This window comes from Galeopterus variegatus, unplaced genomic scaffold (genome assembly GCF_000696425.1).
Source record: "Galeopterus variegatus unplaced genomic scaffold, G_variegatus-3.0.2 Scaffold422, whole genome shotgun sequence".
Lineage (NCBI taxonomy): Eukaryota > Metazoa > Chordata > Mammalia > Dermoptera > Cynocephalidae > Galeopterus > Galeopterus variegatus.
Genome location: NW_007726533.1, coordinates 457,165 through 480,060, shown reverse-complemented (window position 1 = coordinate 480,060; position 22,896 = coordinate 457,165). Strand labels below are relative to the sequence as shown.

Sequence of the window (22,896 nt, the reverse complement as noted above, 5' to 3'; positions counted from 1 at the left end):
ATCAAACCACCACTCATGAACTTTAGGGACACCCGCTCTGAGCTGCTACACTCCCTATGGAGCAGAGATGATACATACTCATCTTCATCATTAAAAGAAAGTATACTGAAAGTCTGAACTCACAATAACTAGTAATTCTGCATTAGCTCCTAGAAAAGGGATATCAAGTGCAGAAACCAAAACAACTGTGCAGGAATTTCCTTTATAAGTTTCAAAGACCCAAAGGTGGAAGTCACTGGGGTCTCTTTGGCAGTCCTTGGCTGCATTCAGCTAAACTCAAGAGCCAGGCTGCATGACATGTTCCTTAACCTCGCTAGCCTGTTTCCTCTCCCATAAGATGGGGAAAAGATCGTGGAGAGACTCAGTAAGATGATGCTTGTACTGGGCTCAGTTCAAGGAATAGCACATCATAGGTGATCTAGATGTTTATTGGTATCACTATTGTTATTATATTTGTTGTTTAAACAAAATAAATCACATCAAAATAAAAAATACAAGCTATTGAATTAAGATTTCACTTTTTGTCACAAATATGATCAGGATGCAATATGTTTTGGTTTTTGACCTTAATTATTAGAAAGCTCTTTGGGACCACCCTGAGTTCTGGGTGTGTGTATTTGTGGTGAGGTAGAGGCCTGCTCTTACCTGTGCTGATGCCCCCAGTGAAGATCCAGGCCCCCGTGGTCATGGCAGCCTTGATCAGGCCTTTCCCAAAGACCTGCTTCAGCTTGGGCTGCATCTCAAAGTTCTGAAGGCCTCCATGCACGGAAATTAGGAGCTTGGGGAGTTCCAGCTGCCAGTCTTTCACCATGAGATGGAGCAGCGAATCTGGCTTGGTGTCATAGGACACACGGATATACTGCAAAAGAGCGTGGGACGTGCAGTACCTGTTCTTGGTTTTGCTTCTCGTGTCAAAGGGGAGCGGGGCTATTGCTCATGTCCAAGCAAAAACTGTCTGGCTTGTCTCGCCCTCAGTGTCCTGGGGGCCCTTTGCGTGAGTCTGTGTGTAAGTGACCAAAGGGAACTTTGATAAGGGCTATCAGATTTAACAAATGAATATACAGGATGCCCAGTGCTTGGTCTGAATGTTTGTGTTACCCCAAACTCATATGTTGAAACCCAATTCTCAATGCAATGGTCTTAAGAGGTGGGCCTTGGGAGGTGATTAGGTCATGAGGGCAGAACCTTCATGAATGAGATTAGTGCCCTTGTAAAAGAGGCCTGAGGGAGTTTTTCTGCCCCTTGTGCCTTTTGAGCACACAGCAAGAAGGTGCCATCTATGAAGCGGAGGATGAGCCTTCACGAGACACTGAATCTGCTGGCACCTCGATCTTGGACTTCCCAGCTTCCAGAACTGTCAGCAATACATTTCTGTTGTTTGTAAATTACCCAGTCTGAGGTATTTTGTTATAGCAGCCAAATGGACTAAGACACCCAGTTAAATTTGAATTTTAGATAAAAAACAAAAAATGTTTTAGTACATTATGTTTACTAAATGCAATAAATCACACAATATTTGGAATATACTTATGCTAAAAAATTATCCACTGTTTGTCTGAAACTCACATATAACTGGGTGTCCTGTATCTTTCTGGCAATGGTAACCTTGGAGGAATCAATCCAAAGCCTGCTCAGCTAGAACAATGGCCCAAGAAGTTGGACAAGGATTGCTGTTGAGTGTGTGGCAAAGGGGATCATGGGCCCATATCTGGACTTGACCTTTTCCTCAGGAGGAAGAAGAGGTTAATGGTCAGATATCTGAGTCTCTGTGAATTGCTTCTTTGTGTCCATGCCAATATGTAGGGTACCATTCCAGAAGACCGCATGTTGTGGTATTTGGAACACAACTGAATTTTATTTGAACGATGAAGTTGGGCCAGCGGAATAAAATGAAATTGCAAATATGATCTGGCTGGGCATGTGGGAGTAATTCAGAATTTGCTGAAAGAGGTCGTAATGCTGAAGCCTTCTGTCTCTGGCAGGGCCATGAGAAAGGCAGAGAGCACTTCCCGTTTGCATGCAAATGTGAGAGACCTCAGTCTTTCTTAGGCCAGCTGAGTGCAAGCTCAGGGAGGGGATGGACAGACTTCAGAGGAAAATATTTCCAGAGTCTCCCAACACATCTGAGGGGGTTCACGGGTTGGCGGTTATTTTTTTTTTTAAAGAGGTAATGTTTTTCCCATCACTGGAGATGGAACAGTAGAATGTGGAATGTGGAATTGGGCTGATACATAGTTTATGGATTCAGAGCTTTAGTATGGATTTAGGGGACACTATGTGTTCTTTATGATGGCGTCACTTCCAAATCTCATGGCTAATAAGCCATGTATGCAGCTATATCTCTTGGCTTCGTGATGAAATATCTAGGAAGCTTGAGCCACACCCCTGAAGACGACCCAGGCATCTACAGTCTGTGGTCTGGGAGGCTGGCCTCTGATGAAAGCCATGGTCCCAGAGCCACCTTGTCCAAATGCCTCTCTTACCATGGCTTTATTGGAGTAGCCACCACCCTGGAATTCGAGAATCCCATAGGAATCTGTTGGGTAGCTCTGGGTGTGTTTGCCGACAGACCACTTTTCGGGCTGGGTCTCTGCCAGTTTGTTTTCCTCTCCATTTTTGCTGGGTGTTACACTCGGCAGAGGGGGAATATGCTGGTTGGTAAGCTGGCCACAGCAACACCTGAGAACAAAGGCAGAGGCTTTCATAACACTTTTCTCCTTTCCTCTCCATTAGTGAAGATGAGTTAACCTGAACAGGTAAGTTGCACCCGAACAGGTGCATAACAGCACCTTACTTATCCAGCTTTACTGGGGACCAAAATGCCCCTTATAGTAGCCTTTTCTGGTTATCAACACATATCAATTTAAATGCATTGGATGGTTGCCCTTCTTTACAGAACATATTTTAACCTTTTAAAATGTCTAGACAACATTAATATGCGTATCAGTTACCAAACATTCTGTGACAAAGTACAGTCATGCCCTCCGAACATAAAGTTGACCTTCCAGGATTTTTCAATATTGTTGAATTCTTCTGTTGCTTAGTAAAACATTTCTTTACCCAAGTAACATTGAAAGCATATTTCAAAAATTACCAGCGTGTCTTTTTTCTGCCTTAGGCAGCTGGCCCATTGGGCCATAACTTGTCCCAGCTTCAGGGATCTTGTTCTACAGCATCTTCCCCAAACTCAGGCAAGTGCTGTACTCTCCCAGCACCCTCTCTGGTCTTCTCTGAGATGGTCCTCGATCTCGTGCAAGCTCCCTTTCTAGCATGTCTAGGGTTTCACTTGTCTCTCAGCCTTTTTCAGGGCTCATATATTTGGGTGAACAGGACCCACCTAAAACTGGAAATGTCTGTTAGGAAGAACAGCAGAAGCCTAGAGTGACATATTGGTGCAGGTGGAATCCAGGGGCCTGTGACATGGGGAGGCACGGAGGTCAGGTCTGCTCCCAGACCCACGAGGAGCCTGCATGGGCAGTCCTGCTCACCAACAAGTGGGTGGGGGAGCTGGAGGTGAAAGAGCTGGCAATGGAGTTGACATGGTGACTAGAGATGACATCTTTACTGGGCTAGATGTGTGGGTGTGTGCACATGTGTGGTGCATGTGGGGGTCCTTGCCAGGAGACTCTCTGTGCCCTGTGTGGCCAGCATTGGAGCTTTCTCCCTGCATTTCTGGCTGCTTTAGCAGTGGTGTGGGCTACCACTCCAGGTTTTCTTTCTTTCTTCTTCTTTCCTTTTTTCTTCCTCCCTCCCTCCCTTCCTTGCAACAGCAGCTTTACTGAAATAAAATTCACACACTGATCCATTTAAAGTGTACCATTCAATGGTTTTAGTATTTACAGATGTGTGCAACCATCACCACAGTTCACTTTAGAGCATTTTCATCACCTCAGAAAGAAACTTTGTACCCTTTAGCTGTTACTCCTCTAACTCCTCATCTATATGTGCACCCCCTCCCCCAGCCATAAGTAATCACAAATCTACTGTCAGTCTTTATAGATTTACCTATTCTAGATATTTCATATGAATGGAATTACATAATACATGGTCTTTTGTGATGGGCTTCTTTCACTTAGCACATTTTCAAGGTTCATACATGTTGTAGCATGTGTCAGCACTTTATTCCCATCTATGGCTGATTATATCCCAATGTATGAATATGTGAACATTTTGTTTATCCATTCATCATTTGGGTTGGTGGACATTTAGGTTGTTTGCACTTTTGGACTATTATGAATGATGCTGCTATGAACATTTATGGTCAAGTTTTTATGTGGACATATGTTTTCATTTTGAGTATATACCTGGGAGTGGAATTGTTGGGTTATTTGGTTACTCTATGTTTAATCATTTGAGGAATCGCCAAACTGTTTTCCAAAGTGGCTGCACCATTTTACATTCCCACCAGCGAGGGTTCAGATCTCACCACATCCTCTCCAACACTTCTTATCTTATCTGACATTTTTATTCTAGTCACCCTAGTGGGTGTAAAGTGGTATCTCATTGTGGTTTTATTTGCATTTCTACAATGAGTAAAGATATTAAGCATCTTTTCATGCACTTATTGGCTATTTGTGTATCTTCCTTGAAGAAATGTCTATTTAGATCCTTTACCCATTTTTAAACTTGGTTATTTATCTTTTTATCATTAAATTGTAAGAGTTCGTTATATGTTCTGGATATGAGTTACTTGTCAGATACACAAATTGCAAATATTTTCTCCCATTCTGTGGGGTGTCTTTTCACTTTCCTGATAGTGTGTCCCTTGAAACACAAAAGTGTCTAATTTTGATAAAGTCCAATTTATTTATTTCTCATTGCTCATGTTTTGGTGCCCTATCTAAAACTCTTTTGCCGAATCCAAGATCATGAAGACTTATCCCTATGTTTTCTTCTAGGAACTTCATAGTTTTAGCTCTTAAACTTAGCTCTTTGATCCACTTTGAGTTAGTTTTCATACATGGTATGAAGAATAAGTGTCCAAATCCATTCTTTTGCGTGTGGCTATCCAGTTGTTCCAGCACCTTTTGTGGAAAAGACTATTCTTTGGGTGATCTTGGAACCCTTGAAAAAATAAATTGGCCATACACGTATGAGCTTATTTCTGGACTGTCAATTCTATTCCATTGATCTATCAGTCTGTCCTTATGCCAGTACCACCAAACTCCAATTACTGTACCTTTGTAGTAAGTTTTGAAATCAAGAATGTGAATCCTCCTACTTTGTTCTTTTTTTACGAGATTGTTTTGGCTACTCTGGATCCCTTGCAATTCTGTATGAATTTTAAAATCAGCTTTTCAGTTTCTACAAAGAAGTCAACCAAGATTCTGATAGGGATTGAGTTGAATCTATAGATTATTTTGGGAGTGTTGCCATCTTCACAATGATAAGTCTTCCAATTGATGAACATGGGATTTTTTTCCAGTTATTTAGATCTTCATTAATTTTTTTCAACAATGCTTTGTAGTTTTCAGGGTATACGTTTTGCACTTTTTTGTTAAGTTTATTCCTGAGTATCTTATTCTTTTTGTTGCTACTGTATATGGAACTGTTTTGTTAATTTCATTTTAATATTGCTCTTTGCAAGTATATAGAAATATACTTGATTTTTGTATATTGATCTTGTATGCTACAACCTTGGTGAACTTATTAGTTCTAATAGTTTTTCAGAGGATTCTTTAGCATTTTCTATATACAAAATTACATCCCTTGCGAATAGAGGTAGTTTTACTTCTTCCTTTCCAATCTGGATGCCTTTTATTTTTTTCTCTTACCTAATTGCCCTGGCTAGAACTTCCAGTAGAGTCTTGAGTACAAGTGGCAATAATGGTCATCCTTGTTTTGTTCCTGATCTTAAGGAAAAAGCATGTGATATTTCACCATTAAGTATGATGTTAGCCGTGAATTTTTCATCGATGCCCTTGTCAGGTTGATAAAGTTGCCTTCTGCTTTTAGTTTTCTAAGTGTTTTTATCATACAAAGCGTTGGATTTTGTCAAGTATTTTCTCTGTGTCTATTGAGATAATCATGTGATTTTTGCTTTTTATCCTGTTGATAAGGTGTATTACATTGATTATTTTTCTGATGTTAATCCAACTTTGCATTCCTGGGGTAAATCCCACTTGGCCATGGAGTAAAATCATTTTTATATGTTGATGAATTTGGTTTGATAGTATTTTGTTCAGGGCTTCTGCATTCATGTTCATAAAAGATATTGGTCTGTAGTTTTCCTTTCTTATGATACCTTTGTCTGGTTTTGATATTAGTGTAGTACTGGCCTCATGAAATGAGTTGAGAAATCTTCCCTCCTCTACTATTTTTTGGGAATAGTTTGTGAAGAATTGGTATTATTTCTTTTTTAAAAAATATTTTGTAGAATTCAGCACAGAAGGCTGGGCTGAGTCTTTCTTTGTAGGTAGTTGTTTTATTATTATTATTATTAATCCTATCCATTCACTTATAAGTTTATTCAGATTTTGTATTTCTTTTTGAGTCAGTTTTGGTAGTTTGTATTTTTCTAGGAATTTGCACATTTCATCTAAGTTATCTAACTTGGTGGCATACAAATCATAGTATCCTTAGTACTCATTTCTCTTTCTGCAAGGTTTCTTTCATTTCTTTTTTTTTTTTTTTCGTGTCCGGCAACGGACCGCAACCCTCAGTGTCGTGCCCGTACCGGACCGGGACCGGCAACGGGATCGCAACCCTCGGTGCTGCGCCCGCCCCTCTCTCAGCCAGTGAGCGGGAACCGGTCTGTATGTGGGATCCGAACCCTCGGCGGGAGCGCCGCCGCACTCCCAAGCAGCGCACTGTAGCAGTGCGCCACCGGGCCGGCCCGTCATTTCTGATTCTAGTAATTTGAGTTTTCTCACTTTTTTTCTTCATCAATCCAGCTAAAGAGTTGTCAAATTTGTTGATCTTTTCCAAGAACAGCTTTCATTGATTTTTCCCTGTTGTTCTTCTGTTCTCTATTTCATTAACTTCAACTTTATTATTTTCTTCCTTCACCTTGCGTTAGGTTTAGTTTGCTCTTCATTTTCCAGTGCTTTATGGTGAAAGTTTAGGTTATTTGTTTAAGACTCTTCTTCTTTCTTAATATAAACATTTACAGGTATAAAGTTTCATCTCAGCACTGCTTTAGCTGTGTCCCATAAATTTTGGTATGTTGTCTTTATTTTCATGTATTTTGAAGTATTTTTCAGATTTCCTTTTTGATTTATTCTTTGACCTGCTGGTTATTTAGAAGTGTACTGTTTACATGTATTTGTGAGTTTCAAATTGTTTTTCCTGCTATTGTTTTCTTATTTCTAATTTTATTTCATTGTGGTCAGGGAACATACTTTACATTATTTTTGTCCTTTTAAATTTGTTGAGATTTATCTTATGGCCTAATATATGTTCCAACCTGGAGAATGTTCCATGTGTACTTGAGAAGAATGAATATTCTATTGTTATTGGTCAGAATGTTCTATAGATGTCTGTTAAGTCTAATTGGTTTATAGGATTGTTCAAGTCTTCTATTCCCTTGTTTATCTTCTGTCTTGTTGCTCTATCCATTATTGAAAGTGGAGTATTAATGTCTCCAACTATTATTATTGAATTATCCATTTCTCTCTTTATTTTTTATCAATTTTGCTTTATGCATTTTCATGCTCTCTATATTAGCTGCATATATATTTGTAATTACTATAAATTCCTGATCTGTTGACTCTTTTATAATTATAAAAAGTCTCTCTTCATCTCTTGTGACATTTTTTGTTTTAAAGTCTGTTTTGTCTGAAATCAGCATAGCCACTCCCACTTTCTGTGGTTGCTGTTTACATGAGTGTGGTCTAGGTGGAAGAAAGAAACTCTCACCTCTCAACTGCACTCACCCAGGGCTTCACCTCAGCAACAGGTAGCTGGGGACAGGACGATAAATACTGAGGTCCTGCTTTTCCTTGGAAGGAAGCCTTCTGACTGGGAGCTGGGAAGAGAGTGAGCCCTGTGTTTTGGCTGCAGAAGTCTGGAGCAGAGTTTACCTTGCTGAGCTGAGAGCATGGAGAGAGGAAGCTCTCTTGGTTTAAATACCACAGACCCTAGTCATTCTTATTCAATTTTAGTAGGTTTTCTTGAATAGATATTTCTTCATTTGCTGTTTGCCTTTGGGACCATTTCCAGGGCTTTAAATGTTTGTTTTTATTATTCCAGGTTTCTTTTAGTTTATGCTGGAGCATACATGGAACTCACAGAGGAGGCCTATGTGTGAACCCTGAAGCCCCTTCTGTCCCCTCTGCTGCCTGACCATTTGGCCATGTGGGGACTACAGGGATGGCAGGTGCTAAAGAGGGCTGGTATGGGTAGTTGCCCTCAAGGAGGGCCTGGGTGTCATTGATATAAGGAGGGACATTTAGGTGCAACAAAGGGAAGACTTTTGTGACTATTGGCATTGTCCCATAATGACATTTTTTATCTTGGGGGATAATCACTGGGGTTCAAACAGGAAGAGGAACCTGTGTTGTGTGAAGGGGGGAGCTTAGGGACATGGGATGGACTATGGTTGCATGTGCCAAACAAATTTGAACGAAGTAGTCTCTAAGAGTCTGCATACTTCTTTGTCAATGACCCTATCTGCATGGAATGCATACAGGGTGGACATATGGGTAAATGGTTTCCCCAACCCCCATACTCTGCCTCATATCTTTTTCCCTCAGAGATGAGAAGTTTTAGCTAAATTCTCTCTGATTGCTTGCACGACTTTAAGAGGCCTTCTGTTCAGCTTATAACAGATGCATTTTCATGTAGATGAGTGAAATTGTTTAACATTTTGTGCAAGAGTTAAGCCCTTTAGTAAAGTTGTATCTAGTTCACTTAACCACTCAGATCTTTCGTGTGATGGAAATCCTGGAAATCTGTCTAAAGCACTCAGTTCCTTGTTCTCACTAAGACCAAAAGGAATGCTGTGGGCCCATCTGGTTATGAGAGTTTACATTAGGGTGAGTGATGGATGGAATCTCTTTTCTGAGGCTATGGAGCTTATTAGCCCAAATGAACCCTGGGTTAATGACTTACACGTGGGGAGTAGATTCTGCCCACCCTCACTGACACCTCTACCCCTCCCACAAACCCTAGAAGAATAGTTACTGGGCAACTGGTGAACCAGCACTGGTTTGGATAATGTCTTAATCGGGACTTCTAATTTACCTGTTAGGGTCTTTCGTGCTGGGAATTACAAAGATACATTCCCGTTTGCAAAAGGTTTTCTCTATCCAAACTTTCTGACCCTGGAAGAGAAAGAAGTGGAAATCAGACTAATGTATTCCAAGATATCACCAGAGTTCATTATTTTAATTCTATAAAATTAATATGCCATCAACAGGAAGTCTTCCCATCATATCTGAATTGTCACCTCCAATAACAGTAGACGCAGGTCTTTCAGGATCTTAGCTCCAGTGCCTTTTAAGAGAAATGGCTTGGAAGTATGAGCAGGTACTGATGGTTCCCATCTGCTGAACCCTAATTCATCCATATCCATCTTTTGAAGATGTTTTTTGTGCAAGGTGCTGTGCTGGGTGTCATGGGGACTTTGGAGGGATAAACTTCAGGGCAAGTGTTATTTACTGTCTGGAAATAGCTGCTGAGGTGGGGGATACAGCATGTGCTGAAGGGGCCAGGGACTTGGGGTGGCATCCTGGAGCAGAGGAGGACAGGAAGAAAACTCCCTGTGGAGGCCCCAGGCCACCCCTAAGTGCTGCTGCAGCAGGGTCTGCTGGCTTTAAGCCACATGCCTCTCTTGTCCTCAATCACCAGGAACACCCTCACATGGAGGAGCTGGAAAGTGATCCTCTCTCCACCAGAAGGGCTCGACTGGGCTTGTCTCCCAGGATTTGGGGAGAAGAGAGTGAAGAAGGTGAAGAGAGTGGGAAGAGCCCTTCTGCAGCAGGTGGTGGGGTGCAGGCAGGTGCGGAGCAGGTGCCTGGAGGTGCCCTGGAAGAGTGCAGTGGACAGCCTGGAGGCAGGCAGACAGTCTGCGCCCTTCTCTGTATCTCCATAGGGGCTGGCTCAGTGTGCACTTGTGGTGTTTGTGTATGTGTGATGTGTATTTTGTGTGCTGTATTTGTGACGGTGTGTGTACAATATACATGTGATGTATGTAGGGTGTGGTGTGCTGTGATGTGTGGGTGTGGTGTGGGATGGGTATGTATATGGGTGGTTATGTATATGTGGTGTGTGTGTGTTCAGTGTATGTGTAGTACATGTAGGGTGTGGTGTGGTGTCTGTGTGTGTGGTATATGATAGGTGTGTATATGAGTGGGTACATGTGTGTGTGTGTCTGTGGTGCATGAGTGATGTGTGTGGGGTATGATATGTGTGGTGTGTGTGTGTACAAGGTATGTATAGTGTATGAAGTGTGTGGTGTGGTGTGTGTGTGTATATGAGTGGGTACGTATGTGTGTGTTGTGTGTCTGTGGTACATGTGTTGTGTGTGTGGGGATGTGATATGTGTGGGGTGTGTGTGTGTGCGATGTGTGGTATGTGCACAGTGTATTATGTGGTGTGTGTAAGATGTGTGTGGTGTGTGTGTGTGTGTCTGTGGTGTGCATGTCTGCGTGCATGTCTCTGGGGTGGAAGTGAAGTGGGTTGGCAGGCACAGAGAAATGGAACAGCTTAGCATGAGAATCCTGAGTCAGATCTTAGAGAAAGTTTTGAGGGCAGAGCCTCATTTTCTTGGCCACTTTTCCACATACGATGCTCCATGGAGAGCATCACAATGTGACCTGTGACCAGGGCATGACACGAGGTGTCTAGTAGGATAAGCCTCAGTGCTGACCTCCTGGCCACCCCCACCCACCCAAGCAGTAGTGCTGATCTGGGGACTCTCCTGCCTCTGCAGAGGTTGCCTCCTCAGAGAGCTGTGGTGACAACTCAGCATCACAGAGGCCTTCCTTGGTGAGGTCATGTCAAGAACTTGAGACCCCATTTCTTGCTCCACAAGAATCCTGGCCCCAGTCCCAGCCACTCAGAGACAGGACTTGCAAGTCCCGCCCAAACCGAGCCTTTCTGGGAAAATCCCAGAGTCAGTTGGTCATTTGGCCTCTTTTTGAAAATCAGGAATGATTACAATTCAAAACCATCGCCAGGGACCTTCTAAAAGCAACACTGTATACTTTTCTCTCCAAATAATTTAATGACTGCTTGAAAACTACCTCAGTGGCCTCAGAGGTTGGTGCTTTTGTGCTAAAGAGAAGAGAGCAGACAGCATCAGCTCAGAGGACAGAGTGCAGAGCATCTCTTACATGGAATGTTATTAACAATCCTGTGCAACATAACACAACATAACAAAGCAGAGCATTTGCTGTCTGGAAAGAAAGTGTGCTTTTCCCATTTGCATTTTACACCTCCCTTCCCAGAGAAGCTGGGGGAGCATGCCCAAGTTTTTTAAAAAGCACAGGGGTCACAGTATTTGGACTATATGCCAACTAAAGTCAATGAGAACTCTAAACAATACTGAACTCCCATTAGTGGGTTACTTTTTCACAGAGACACAGGATAGCAATCCTGAAACTGCTTGCTGTGTATTCTAGGACTGAACAGATAAATCAATATATTGTGGATAATTGGGGAAGGGAGTTACAAATATGGAAAGTGGAGATAGTACATGTAGATGTGGCATATTGTATTAGTTACCTACTGCATCACATAAGAAATTGCCCCATAACTTAGTGGCTTAAAATAACAAACAATGTTTTGATTATCTCCTGGTTTCTGTGGACCAGGAATTGGATGTGGCTTAGCAAGGCACTTCTGACTCTGGGTCTCTCACAAGGATTCGATCAAGCTATGGATGGGGGCCATGGTCTCATTGGAAGGAATGAGACTGGGGAGGATCCATTTCTATGCTCACTCATGTGGCTCCTTGCCACATGAGCCTCTCCTTAGGGTAGCCTGTGACATGGCAGCTGGTGCCCTCACAGTGAGCAAGCAAAAGAGGGCAAGTAGGTCAAAGGTCACAGTGTCTTTGAAACGAAATATCTGAAGTGATGGCCCATCACTTTTGCCACACTCTGTTCATTAGAAGTGAGCCACTCAGTCCATCCCACTCAAGGGGAAAGGATTATACAAAGCATAACTACAGGGACATACGGCAGGGAAATCGGGGCTGTGTGCCTACCACACATACACATGTATGTCTGGATGCATGTGCATTCATATATTTCCTAGCTCTGTCTGCTGAAAGGGCCTAGCAGCAATAACACCCCAATAGCAATGAGCATACCTAGTACTCAGATATTGGTTTCTAAATACCATTCTCCACTCAAAGGAACCAGGACGCCTTGAAGAAATGACTAAATCCCAGGCTGGGGCAGGGAGGGATGAGGAGGCTGAAACACCTCCTTGTGCCAGAAATTAAGGAAGTGTTTACTTTCGACATGGGAAGATGTCAAAAGAACACAGAAACCACTCTGAAGGGGCTGCCACAGGTTTATCTGGGATTGAGTGTGAAATTACATAATCACAGTAAAGAGTTATAACCCTCTGACTTAAATAAGGGCCCATGAGATCACTCTTGAGTACATACATAAATATAAAGGGGAGATGGGAAGCTCTTTCTTCCAGTGGAAAGTCACCTAATAAATGTGGAAGGAATAATGGAATCAGAAAGTCACCCTTTGGCAACCACCAAGAATCTCTGATAAATGCTAAAGTACTGGTTAAAAGTTTGAAGAGTAACAGTATATTTAAGTAATCTCAAAGTAGCTCTCATAGATACTTCTTAATTACCAAGGGGGAATTAGTAATCTGACAGTGGAGAAATCTGGTGAACGCCACCTGAAACAAAGTGCACCTCGCCACTAATGGAACAAATATTCATCCTGAGCCTCCTGATGAAATGCACTGAGACGACAGACATGCCAGAAATGCATACCCTGACTCTAATCAGAAGGGAACATCAGACAGCCCAAAGTGAGGGACAATCTCCAAAATAACTGGCCTATACCCTTTCAAAATGTCAATCCCGTGAAAGACAAGGAAAGACTGAGGGACGGTTACAGAGCCTGAAGAGACAAGACCACGAGAGGCCCCTCCCCGGCCCGTTCTCGAGGCCCCGCCCCCAGCCCGCCCTCTAGACCCCGCCCTCTAGACCCCGCCCTCTAGGCCCCGCCCTCTGTCCTCAGCCTTCCTCGGGTAAGGAACAGCGAAGCGGCGCTGGCCGGGAAGCCCGTACCAACACAGTGTGGGGAATCAGAAAGCCAAAGTCCAGCCCCTGAGATCGCAGGCTCAGGTCCACATCACCAAGAGGGGACACTGCCACCTGCGCCGCAGGTTTAATACCAGAGGTGCAGGGAGGAGCTCGGAGACAGTCACGCGCCCCTGGCTTCCCTAAGTCTGTTCTGTCACAGGCATTTAAATGCCTCCCTCAGGGAGCGTCTCCTCCTTATCGAGCCGGTGCAGGGCATCTGTGACCCCTCCAGGGCCATGGCCTTGCGTTTTGTCCCCGGAAGTCTGAAGAGGGGGGCTTTCCAGAGCCCAGCGCCAGCCCCCGCCGCAGCCGTCCCCGCAGCCCCGGGCCCGCAGCTGGCGGCCACCGCCCTCCCGCTTCACCGAGTGTCCGTTTCGTGATTTTTCTGATGAGAACGCCGGCATGTGACTGACATCCTTTTCCTGGGAGGGGAAAGTGCTCTGCCTTGGTAGTGCCTGTTCGTTTTTAGGAAGCTGAGTTCAGGAGGAGACGCTCAGTTCAGCACTGCCGGTTACTGCTGAGTCCACACACGTTCCAGCCCCTGCTGAGGGGACACGAGGAGCAGGGGACCCTCCTCGCCTGCGGTCCCTTTTTCGGGAAGCGGGACACAAGGCATGCCCTCCGTCGTTCCAGGCTCTGCTCGAATGTCCCCTCTTGAGGACGCTCCCTGACTCCCTGTCCCACCCAGCCCCTGCTTCTCTGTGTTCCATGCACCTGCCCCTCCGAGCTGCCCTCTCCCTGGCCCCTCGTCGTCGCAGCAAAGCCGTGCAGGCGACGTCAGGGCTCTGCTGCATTCCCGGTGCCGCCAGCGGCGCCGGCACAGCGGATGCTCAGCGTCCCTCGATGACTGACTGAGCGAAAGCGCGGCCTGGGTGACAGCGCCCGTGACGCCGCCCTGCCTGCCGCCGCCCGCAGCGGCCTCGTCCCGCAGCCCGCCCTGCCCAGCGGCCCAGCCGGGAGGAGCGCAGCCCTCGCTGCTGCTGCTCTGACGAAGGGGCAGGTGACAGGCGGGAGGGGGGCCCTCACCAAACAGCCCTCCTTCCCCCACCCACCGCGCTCCCAGCCGAGTAAGGCCCAGGTTACGACAAAGAACCAACCGTGGAGTCCTGGAGCTGATACAGCCCGGTTAGTCATGCAAGTCACACCGTGAAATGACAGATTCGTGGACCAGTTTAGCAAGTTAAGTTAGTCAAGCAAGTTCCAGATTAACAATGACCCCACCGCAGGTCAGCCACCCGTTCTTGCAAAGCATGTCCTTGTGAAATGAAAGCGGGCAGGGCCTCCTGGGTTCATTTACAAACCCTGCAGGACCCCCAGTGCGGTTAGAGGTTGCCCACTCTCGGGAAGTGTTCCTGTCCATCAGAAATGGCTGTTTTGAATGCCTTTGTGGAGATGACAGGAGCTCTGGCAATGGGTGTTAAAATCTGACCTGCAAGAGCACCCATCCCAGCTGGGAGGTCTGTCCCCTGTCTGGTGAAGGGACAGAGGAGGTCATGCTGGAAGTGGAATGCCAGCACCACCGCCTTGGCCCGGGCCCTCTGGGCTGTGATTTTCTCATCTCTGAAATGGAAATGGCTTTGAGTGGCTTTGAGCCTCAGCTGGGATAACATTTGTATGGCATTTGGGAGGCACTGGATTTAGAGGGAATACTGGTCATTATCAAATGACCCCTCTGCCAAGGACTACTGTCCCTGAGGGGCCATGAGGGGGCTGTTGGGAGAAAGTCAGAGAGGAGTGAGCTATGGATCAGTGAGAACTGGTCTGACATCTCTGCATTTATTTAGTTTTTTTAAAGAAAGAAAGAAAGAAATATTTGCTACAAACATGACCAAGGAGGCCTTTGCACAATCTGGGTGGTGGTCAGCCAGGTGCACATTGTCATATTACTCTCTGGGCTTTTATGTAGATTTAGAGTGAAAGGCTAAGGAGGTGTAGACAGCAATAGTCAGCTCTTAGGAGAAGTTTTTACTTGAGGGGGAGCTGAGCAATGGGGGGAGCTGAGAAACGGGGGGGGATCTGGGGGGCGACTTGAGGGGTCATGGGAGGGGCTTTAACAACCTGACCTTCTAGAATGTCTTTACACATAGATGGGGATGACCCAATAAGGAGGGGTGCAGGAGGGAGCAGGAGGCTGCAGGGGGACACTTTTGAGAAGGCTGTGTGGGGACAGGATGGGGATTATGAAGGAGGGGGCAGGGGCTGCGAAGACGGGTGGGGCTTTGGTCCAGGGAGACACGGCTAAGGGAAGTGGCTTCTGAGTATAAGAGCCGGCTTACTGCTGGGCGAGTCTCTATTTACTCAGTGGCCCTGTTCCTTGGGCTAAAATTAACAGCAAACCACACAGTGAAATGACAGATTTGTGGACCAGTTTAGCCAGAAGAAACCACTTGTTTCATGTGTATATTTAGAGCAGGCAACTGACTCAAACTCTCATCCACAACTGCATGTGGCCCACACATGGGCTTGGTCTGACCATCATATAAAAAGTACACCTAGCTGCCGTGATTAACCAAGAGGACATTACGACTTCTGGCTTCTCTTTAAAGCCTTCAGGATGTGGGAGCACTGGCTGGTGCCCCCACACAGCTGCAGGTGGCTGTGGGTCCTCACATTGGCACTGATGGCTCCCTGGGACCTGCCCTTGCAGGGCTCCTAGGGGCACCTGGGGACAACTGTGAGCCCCACCTAGGGCTGCACCTGCGTGCCTGGAAACACTTCATCCCAGGGAGTCAGACAAGCTCCCGAGCCAAATCACTGACACAAACCACCCACCCTTGTGTGCACAAAGGATTAAACTACAATCATTCACTCCTGCTCCACCCTCCCACCCACTCACCCCCACCACCGTATCAGGCTCTGGCCTGGGTCCAACAGGCCATTTCTGGAGGTTAGCTGAGACTTCCTGCTCTGGCCCTTCAGGAACACTCAGGCCAGACACAGCCTCGCTGCCCCATATTGCAAAGAACACCAGTGGGAGTAACAGGCTGAGGGCCAGCTCTGCCTGGGCCCCTCACCTTGCTGTGCCTCTTCTGTAAAACGAGGAGGATAACACCCCTCACACTTGAACCATAGGCTAGTGTGAGACCCAAATGACGAAGTGCTTGGAAGGGCCTTGAGACCTAATGTCCTGTGCTTCATTGTCACAGTTCCCAGGGAGGTGACCTGGCTGACCTTCAGGAAGCATCAAAAGTCACCACAGCCAACCCCTCTACTGGGCCAGGTGTCCCTCTTCAATCCCAGGGACCCTCCCCTGGGGACACTGTGAGACAACCCTCCAGACTGGAGTTTTGGAAATAGAGCTGGATCTTTAAAGCAAAGGAAGTGTCATTTTTCTTTTTAATTGAGATATAAAAGAGTACCCTAAAATTTGTCTTTTAAAATGAACAGTTCAGTGTTTTTAGTATATCCCCAAGATTGTGTAACTATCACCACTGTCTAACTCCAGAGCATTTGCATCACGCCTAAAATAAGCCTTGTCTGTACCCATTAGCAGCCCCTCCCCCTTCCTCCCCCACCCCACCCAGCCCCTGGCAACCACTAACCTACTTTCTGTCTCCATGGATTTGCCCTTCTGGATGTTTCATATGAATGGAATCAAACAATATGTGGCTTTTTGTGTCTGGCTTATTTCACTTAGCATAATGTTTTCAGGATCCAATTGTGTTGTAGCATGTGGCAGTACTTTCTATGCCTCGGTAATATTTTATTGCATGGATTCACTGAGCGATGAACACTTGGGTTATTTCCACTTGTTGGCTATTGTGAATAGTGCTATTATAAAGACATTTTTCTTTTTAAAGGGAATACTAAATACAGCTAGGAAAAAAAGGAGTAAAATCCATTAACTTGTTAACTTTGTGGTTGTTGTAAGGGATGCAGAATTTTCCTTTAATTTCTTCATTGTTAATGTGTTTTTAATTTTCTTTTTTTAAAAAAGCTTATTTTAAAAAAGAGGAAAAGAGATTGGGTCACCTGCCAACACAAGGAAGTCTCTGAGGGCAAGGTGTCCCCAGCCGTGGGTCCAGCTCATAGTCACACCCTTGATATTTTTGCAGGGTCACTAACATTTTCATTTTCCAATAATGCGGCTGCTTGCCATCCCATCTTTTTGGATTTGTGCATATTTTAAGCTGCAATTGCAAATAGTAGAATAATAGAATAGTCTCTAATGCTAACTAGAACTTTTCATTCAGGGCAACAAAAAGAAAGAAAAGAGAAAGAACCAAAGAGAAAGAAAGTCATCAGAATTCGCACAGTGGACATTATCAGAACTGTCTGCTTGCACAGTTACAGTGTGCACCTGCCCATTTGCTTTGGAAGTTATCTTGCTGGAGTTATCATTACATGATCTGCAGCCCAATCACATAAGACAACGTCCTGCTTCTAGGTGGCGCTGGCCAGGTGCCAGGAGCACTTGTCACACTGGCCACCTGCCAGGCTGATCTCAGCTCAGGTAATGGGGTTAGTGACTTCTGAGCAGAAGGTGGGGTACTATTAGTTAACCCTGACCAAGTGCAAATAGTGAATTAGGAGAAACAAAACAAAACAAAAAAAGAGAGGCACAGTCCAGATGCTGCAGGCCACACCAATAGCAGCAGAGATTGGGCTACCGAGTTATGGATATTTGCTCCTCATTTTTTACCATCGATGGCAAAGACCCCAGGCCCAGACTGATGAGTTGCCATGCCCTGGAATGAAGACCTTGTGGGGACTGATGCCCATGGCCACTTGTCTTTGACTATTCAGAAGAGTAGAGAAAACAAAAGTGAGCTGTGTGTTGGAATCTCGAATTCTCATCCCTCCAGGGAGCTGCTATATTTAAATTGCTGCAATGAGGACTTAGTACACAGGGGACACGGGTGACTTGTACTCCAGCTGAGGGTACACTTCTCACCCCGAGGGAAAGGGGTAGACTCACAGGGCACACCTGGGGGACACGGGGGAGAATGACGGGGAACCCAGTGGAGGCTGTGGATTGGCATGCGGGAGGAAGGAGAGAAGGGAAGGTGGACAGCGCCAGTTTCTAGGCTCAGCTCTGGCAGAGCAGAGAGCAGATTGCTCCTGTGAGCCACGCGCCTGCTCAGGCATCAGACTTCTCTGCTCCCCATCACAAGATGACATAAAGATAAACCAGGCAGACCCTTCTCAACACAAACTGTGCTTTACAGATGTGAGTGGCCCCTCTTCCCCATCACAGGATGGGAGACAGGGGTGGCTCCTGCTTTTTGGGATCACAATTTTGAGGGGGATGGTGCCCAGGAACATGTCTTTCTCTGTAAATAGAGGAAGCCACCAGTTTCTGGGAGCCAGAACCTGCACCACTCTTACAGGCTTTTTCTCTTTCCAAATGCCAGAGACCTATGTCTGGAGGTGTTCAGCTCGGGGTTGCCCTGTCTCCTAGAATGGGCCCCCACATGTTGAGTGGAACCCGCCCCCCTCCCTGTCTCCTCCCCCTGGGCCCTGCTCCTTTGCAGAGCCTGGCTAAGAAACTTGCTTCTGGAAAGGCATCCACAGATTCTGTACCAGCGTCCCACAAAGTGTGGTTCAGTGGGATTGTTAAAAATGCTTGGGCCGGCCCGGTGGTGCACTGCTATAGTGCCCTGCTTGGGAAGCGCGGGGTCGCTCCCGCCGAGGGTTCGGATCCCACATACAGACCGGTTCCTGCTCACTGGCTGAGCGAGGCACGGGAGCAGCACTGAGGGCTGCGATCCCGTTGCCGGTCCCGGTCTGTTACGGGGGCGACACTGAGGGTTGCGATCCATTGCCGGACACGGAAAAAAAAAGACAAAAAAAAAAAAAATGCAGATAACTGGTTGTCTGTAGAATGGGGGGAAATATTTGAAAATCATATATCTGATAATGAATTAATATTCAGAATATATAAAGAACTCCTACAAGTGTTGGTGAGGACGTGGACAAATGGGAACCCTTGTGCACTGTGGGAATGTAAAATGGAGCAGATGCTGTGAAAACGGTACAGTGATGCCTCAAAAAATTAAACCCAGGTTCACCATCAGATCCGGCAGTTCTACTTCTGGGTATATGCCCAATGGAAGGCAAGGCCCTGAAGAGCTATTTCACACCCAGATTCGTGGCAGCATTATTCACAGCAGGCAAAAGGTGGGAGCAACCCAAGTGTCCACCAACAGATGAAGGGATAAACAAAATGTGGCAGGTCCATACAGTGCAATATTATTCAGCCTTAAAAAGGAAGGAAATTCTGACTCATGCTTCAACATGGATGGACTCTGAGGACATTATGCTAAGTGAAATAAGCCAGTCACAAAAGACAAATACTGTATGATTCCACTTATATGAGGTTCCTAGGGTGGTTCAAATACTGTATGATTCCACTTATATGAGGTTCCCCCGTGACATTCACAGGGACAGAAAGTAGAACGGTGGTTGCCAGGGGCTGGGGGAGGGGAAAGAGGAGTTAGTGTCTAATGGGTACAGAGTTTCAGCTTTGCAGGGTGGAAAGAGTTCTTGAGATTGGCTGCACAACAGTGTGAATGTACTTAACGTGAACTGTACACTTAAAAATGGTTAAGATGGTAAAATTTATGTCATGTGTATTCTTACCACAATTAAAATTTAAAAACTACTTTAAAATTCAGATCTCTGGGCTTCACTCCAAACCAGAATCAGAATCAGGGACTAGGAATGTGAATTTTAACAAGCACCTTGTAATTCCTGCCATCTGTTGGGGCCCTTCCAAGCCAGACTGCAAGTTCAAGGAACTGCAAGTTCATCGTGTTGGGCAGATGGCCACACCAGCACCTGGACACCAGACAGGAGACCCGTGTCTGCTGAGCAGGAGTCCAACTGCAGAGGTGCTCAGAAGCTGACGAGCCAGGGGGTGCGGGTGGGCTCCCCGAGTTTCCCTGCGGGACCAGCAGGGCCAGGATGTGATGGGCAGGACCAAGGTGAGGCACTCACTCAGGTGTTAAAGCTCAATGATTAAGATACATAATATTTAATGCCTTCTTTTTAAAAAATAAAAATCAATGCAAAAATGCATGACAAACATAATATCAAAATTGTAAAGACGGGCTGCTGTCTGCTTTGAGACCCTGAGTTATTGTGCAACAGGAATGGCCATTTCCCATCAATTGCAGTTCCTGGGTCATGTGGTCAGTGTGTCCCCACTGGGTGGGCTTCTGAGGGTTGAGATGGCATGCCAACATGTTGGGTACTACGAGGCTTTATATTTAGTCATTTTTTTAAAGCTCTAATTAACTTTTCCCACTCAGTCAAAATACAGGAGGGTATTTTGGTAAGTGTATACAGGGTGCACATTGTTCCTTCTCCCGCAGAATCCAGTATGGCTTGTGACAGGTCGCTGGTGACCGCGTCAGGCTGACTCTCCTGCTGGCCCTAGCACTCTGCTCTGGAGAATGGAATGTCAAGGAAAGGAAACCTTGCAACCCAGGCCTTCTCTCAAGAAAGCAGAGCTTCTTTTTGTTCTGCCTTGAGTTAAAGGGCCTTTTCTGCCCCACTTCTGAAGGGTGTGAAACCATCCACGCAGTTATAAGCTACGTGGCCATTCACATCAAGACAGTCCAAAGAGAAATCATTCATTCATTCATATATCAAATGAATGAATCTAAGTAACTGCACCAGAGACAAAACTACGTATTCTGCTTATTTGGTGGGGGGTGGGGTGGGGTGGGGTGGCGATCGTGCCCAGGAAGCTTCAGTTCTGGGGGCTCGAACTTTTATGGACCTCTCCAAGGCCCTGAACCTGATATGGGACTTGAGCCTCAAGGCACTGCTGGATGTGCCCCTGCCTTCCCCTGTGAGTAAAGGGACACCTGTGGTGGGTGGCCCATAGGGAACTGATATGACTCAGGGCAGAGGACAATGTGCGTCTAGCCTGGAGCATGGGGTCCGGGTGGGGATGGGGCATGGTGCGTGTGTGTTTCTTTGCTTAAAATTAAAAGCAAACAAACAAACCCCTAAACTAATATGTACTCAATGGAACAAATTAAAGGTATATAGAAATCTCTAAACTACCAAGCGATTCTCTTTCCTTCCTCCTGCAACCCGGCCTCCCGCAGTTAGCCCTGTTAACAGTTTGGTGTGTGCCCTTCAGACACTTTATCCCTCTTAGACACATCAGCAATATATGTGGCATCTTCTGAGCCACTGCACAGAGTGCTCCCTCACCCTTTTACCCAGCTGTGTGGTATTTCCCCAGCGCGGCCACAGCAGGCACTGTTGCCTTCTGGGGGTCATTCCATGTAGTATTTCCCACATGGAACTGCACCCTGGAAAGAATCTTCTCAATGGGCCTGGCTGGTGCCTGAAAGTTTTACTACTAAAGTCATTTCTTTGAGTTAAAGCTTTGAAGGTGACCCTCGAAGAAAAAATACAATAAACAGCATGTTGGGAAAGGGAAGGACTTTGGATTTGGACATATCTAAGACAACTTCCAAGTTCACCTTTTTTTTTGGCAGCTGCCAGATACAGGGATCCAAAACCTTGACCTCGGTGTTATAAACACCTCACTCTAACCAGCCGAGCTAACTAGCCAGTCTAAATTCACCATTTCATATCTTTATGACCATGGCTGAGTTATCTAACTTTTCTGAGTCTCAATCAGCTTGTCTGTAACATGGGGTAATTATGCTGATTTTCTGTGTTTTTTGTGAAGACTGAATATGATTGAGAGTGTCAAACTTTGAACCCAATGTCTGGCAGAAATTGGCATTCAGTAAAGTTTTCCAGTTTCTTCAATAAGCATTAGCTGGTAAAGTATACCGAGGGTAAGATCTTAGCCTCCTTTTAAGCACCCAGGATCTGTCAGGTAGGTTGGGTGGTCTCCGACCCCACTGTCTCCAATTCTCCTGTCCATGGCCAAGGAAGCAGGAGGCCAGCAGATGGCAGAGCTGAGGGTCAAAGACAGGCCTGGCCAGTGTCCCCAAGACCAGGGACACCATGACGAGACAGAGACTGTCCCTCCAGAACTCACAGCTCAGTCATCAGCCCTACCAAAGCCAGACATAAATCTTAATTTGTGCTTTTCCAAGGCTTTTGCAAGTATTCACCCCTCTGTCCTGAGCAGATAATATCATCATCCATGTGAAGTGCATCCTGGGACTGCTGGGGACCCACATGTGGCATTAAGTCAGGAAGCACCTCTCATACTTCAGCACCACCCGTGTAGCAGACTGGCCTGTCGGGCTCTGAGGGTTGGAGACCCAGGATGGGCAGAACTGACGAAGAAGGGAGGAAGTGGCATTGGAGAGCTGGAGGCAGGCTGGGTGGCAGTGGCTGTGCAGAGAAGGGTGGGCATGGAGGAGGAAGGGTGCAGGGTGGGGGGCACCCTGAATGGGGCTCGCACATGTGCTGTGTTCCTCTAGGGCTGTCCTGACGATGCGGGCTGTAGTACCAGTGACTCACGGTCAGTGTCCAGCTGCTCATGTGTTTATAGATAAATATTCCCACACACAACTCAGCAGTTACAACTTAGCAGGGCTACGTAAAAACACATGTCTTCAAAAGTTCAGTGGGGCCTTTGTGTGTCATGGAAGCAGCCCAGTGTGCATGGAGCTTAGGACACCCCATATGTGGTGGGCTTGCTGGCTCCAGGTGTGTTGAGTGGACTCAGCCCTTGGGAGCTCCCAGGTGGGCAAGGGCCACCATAAAGGTGAGTACAGTGTGCCGGGAGG

At 46.0% G+C, this 22,896-nt stretch overlaps 1 protein-coding gene across 2 annotated transcripts in view; it reads right to left on the bottom strand.

Annotated features, from left to right (window-relative positions):
- Window positions 1-22,896, bottom strand: part of TRPM1 (transient receptor potential cation channel, subfamily M, member 1) — a 135,195-nt gene that overhangs the window by 65,699 nt on the left and 46,600 nt on the right. The window contains exons 2-4 of one of the 2 annotated variants that reach the window (XM_008568542.1): window positions 9,184-9,263; window positions 2,484-2,679; window positions 646-859 (exon numbers count right to left, since the gene is read on the bottom strand). In XM_008568542.1, the coding sequence (XP_008566764.1) occupies window positions 646-859; window positions 2,484-2,679; window positions 9,184-9,263 (490 nt within the window). Of the gene's footprint in view, window positions 1-645; window positions 860-2,483; window positions 2,680-9,183; window positions 9,264-22,896 lie in introns of those variants that run through there. The other variant, XM_008568543.1, reaches the window with a different exon arrangement.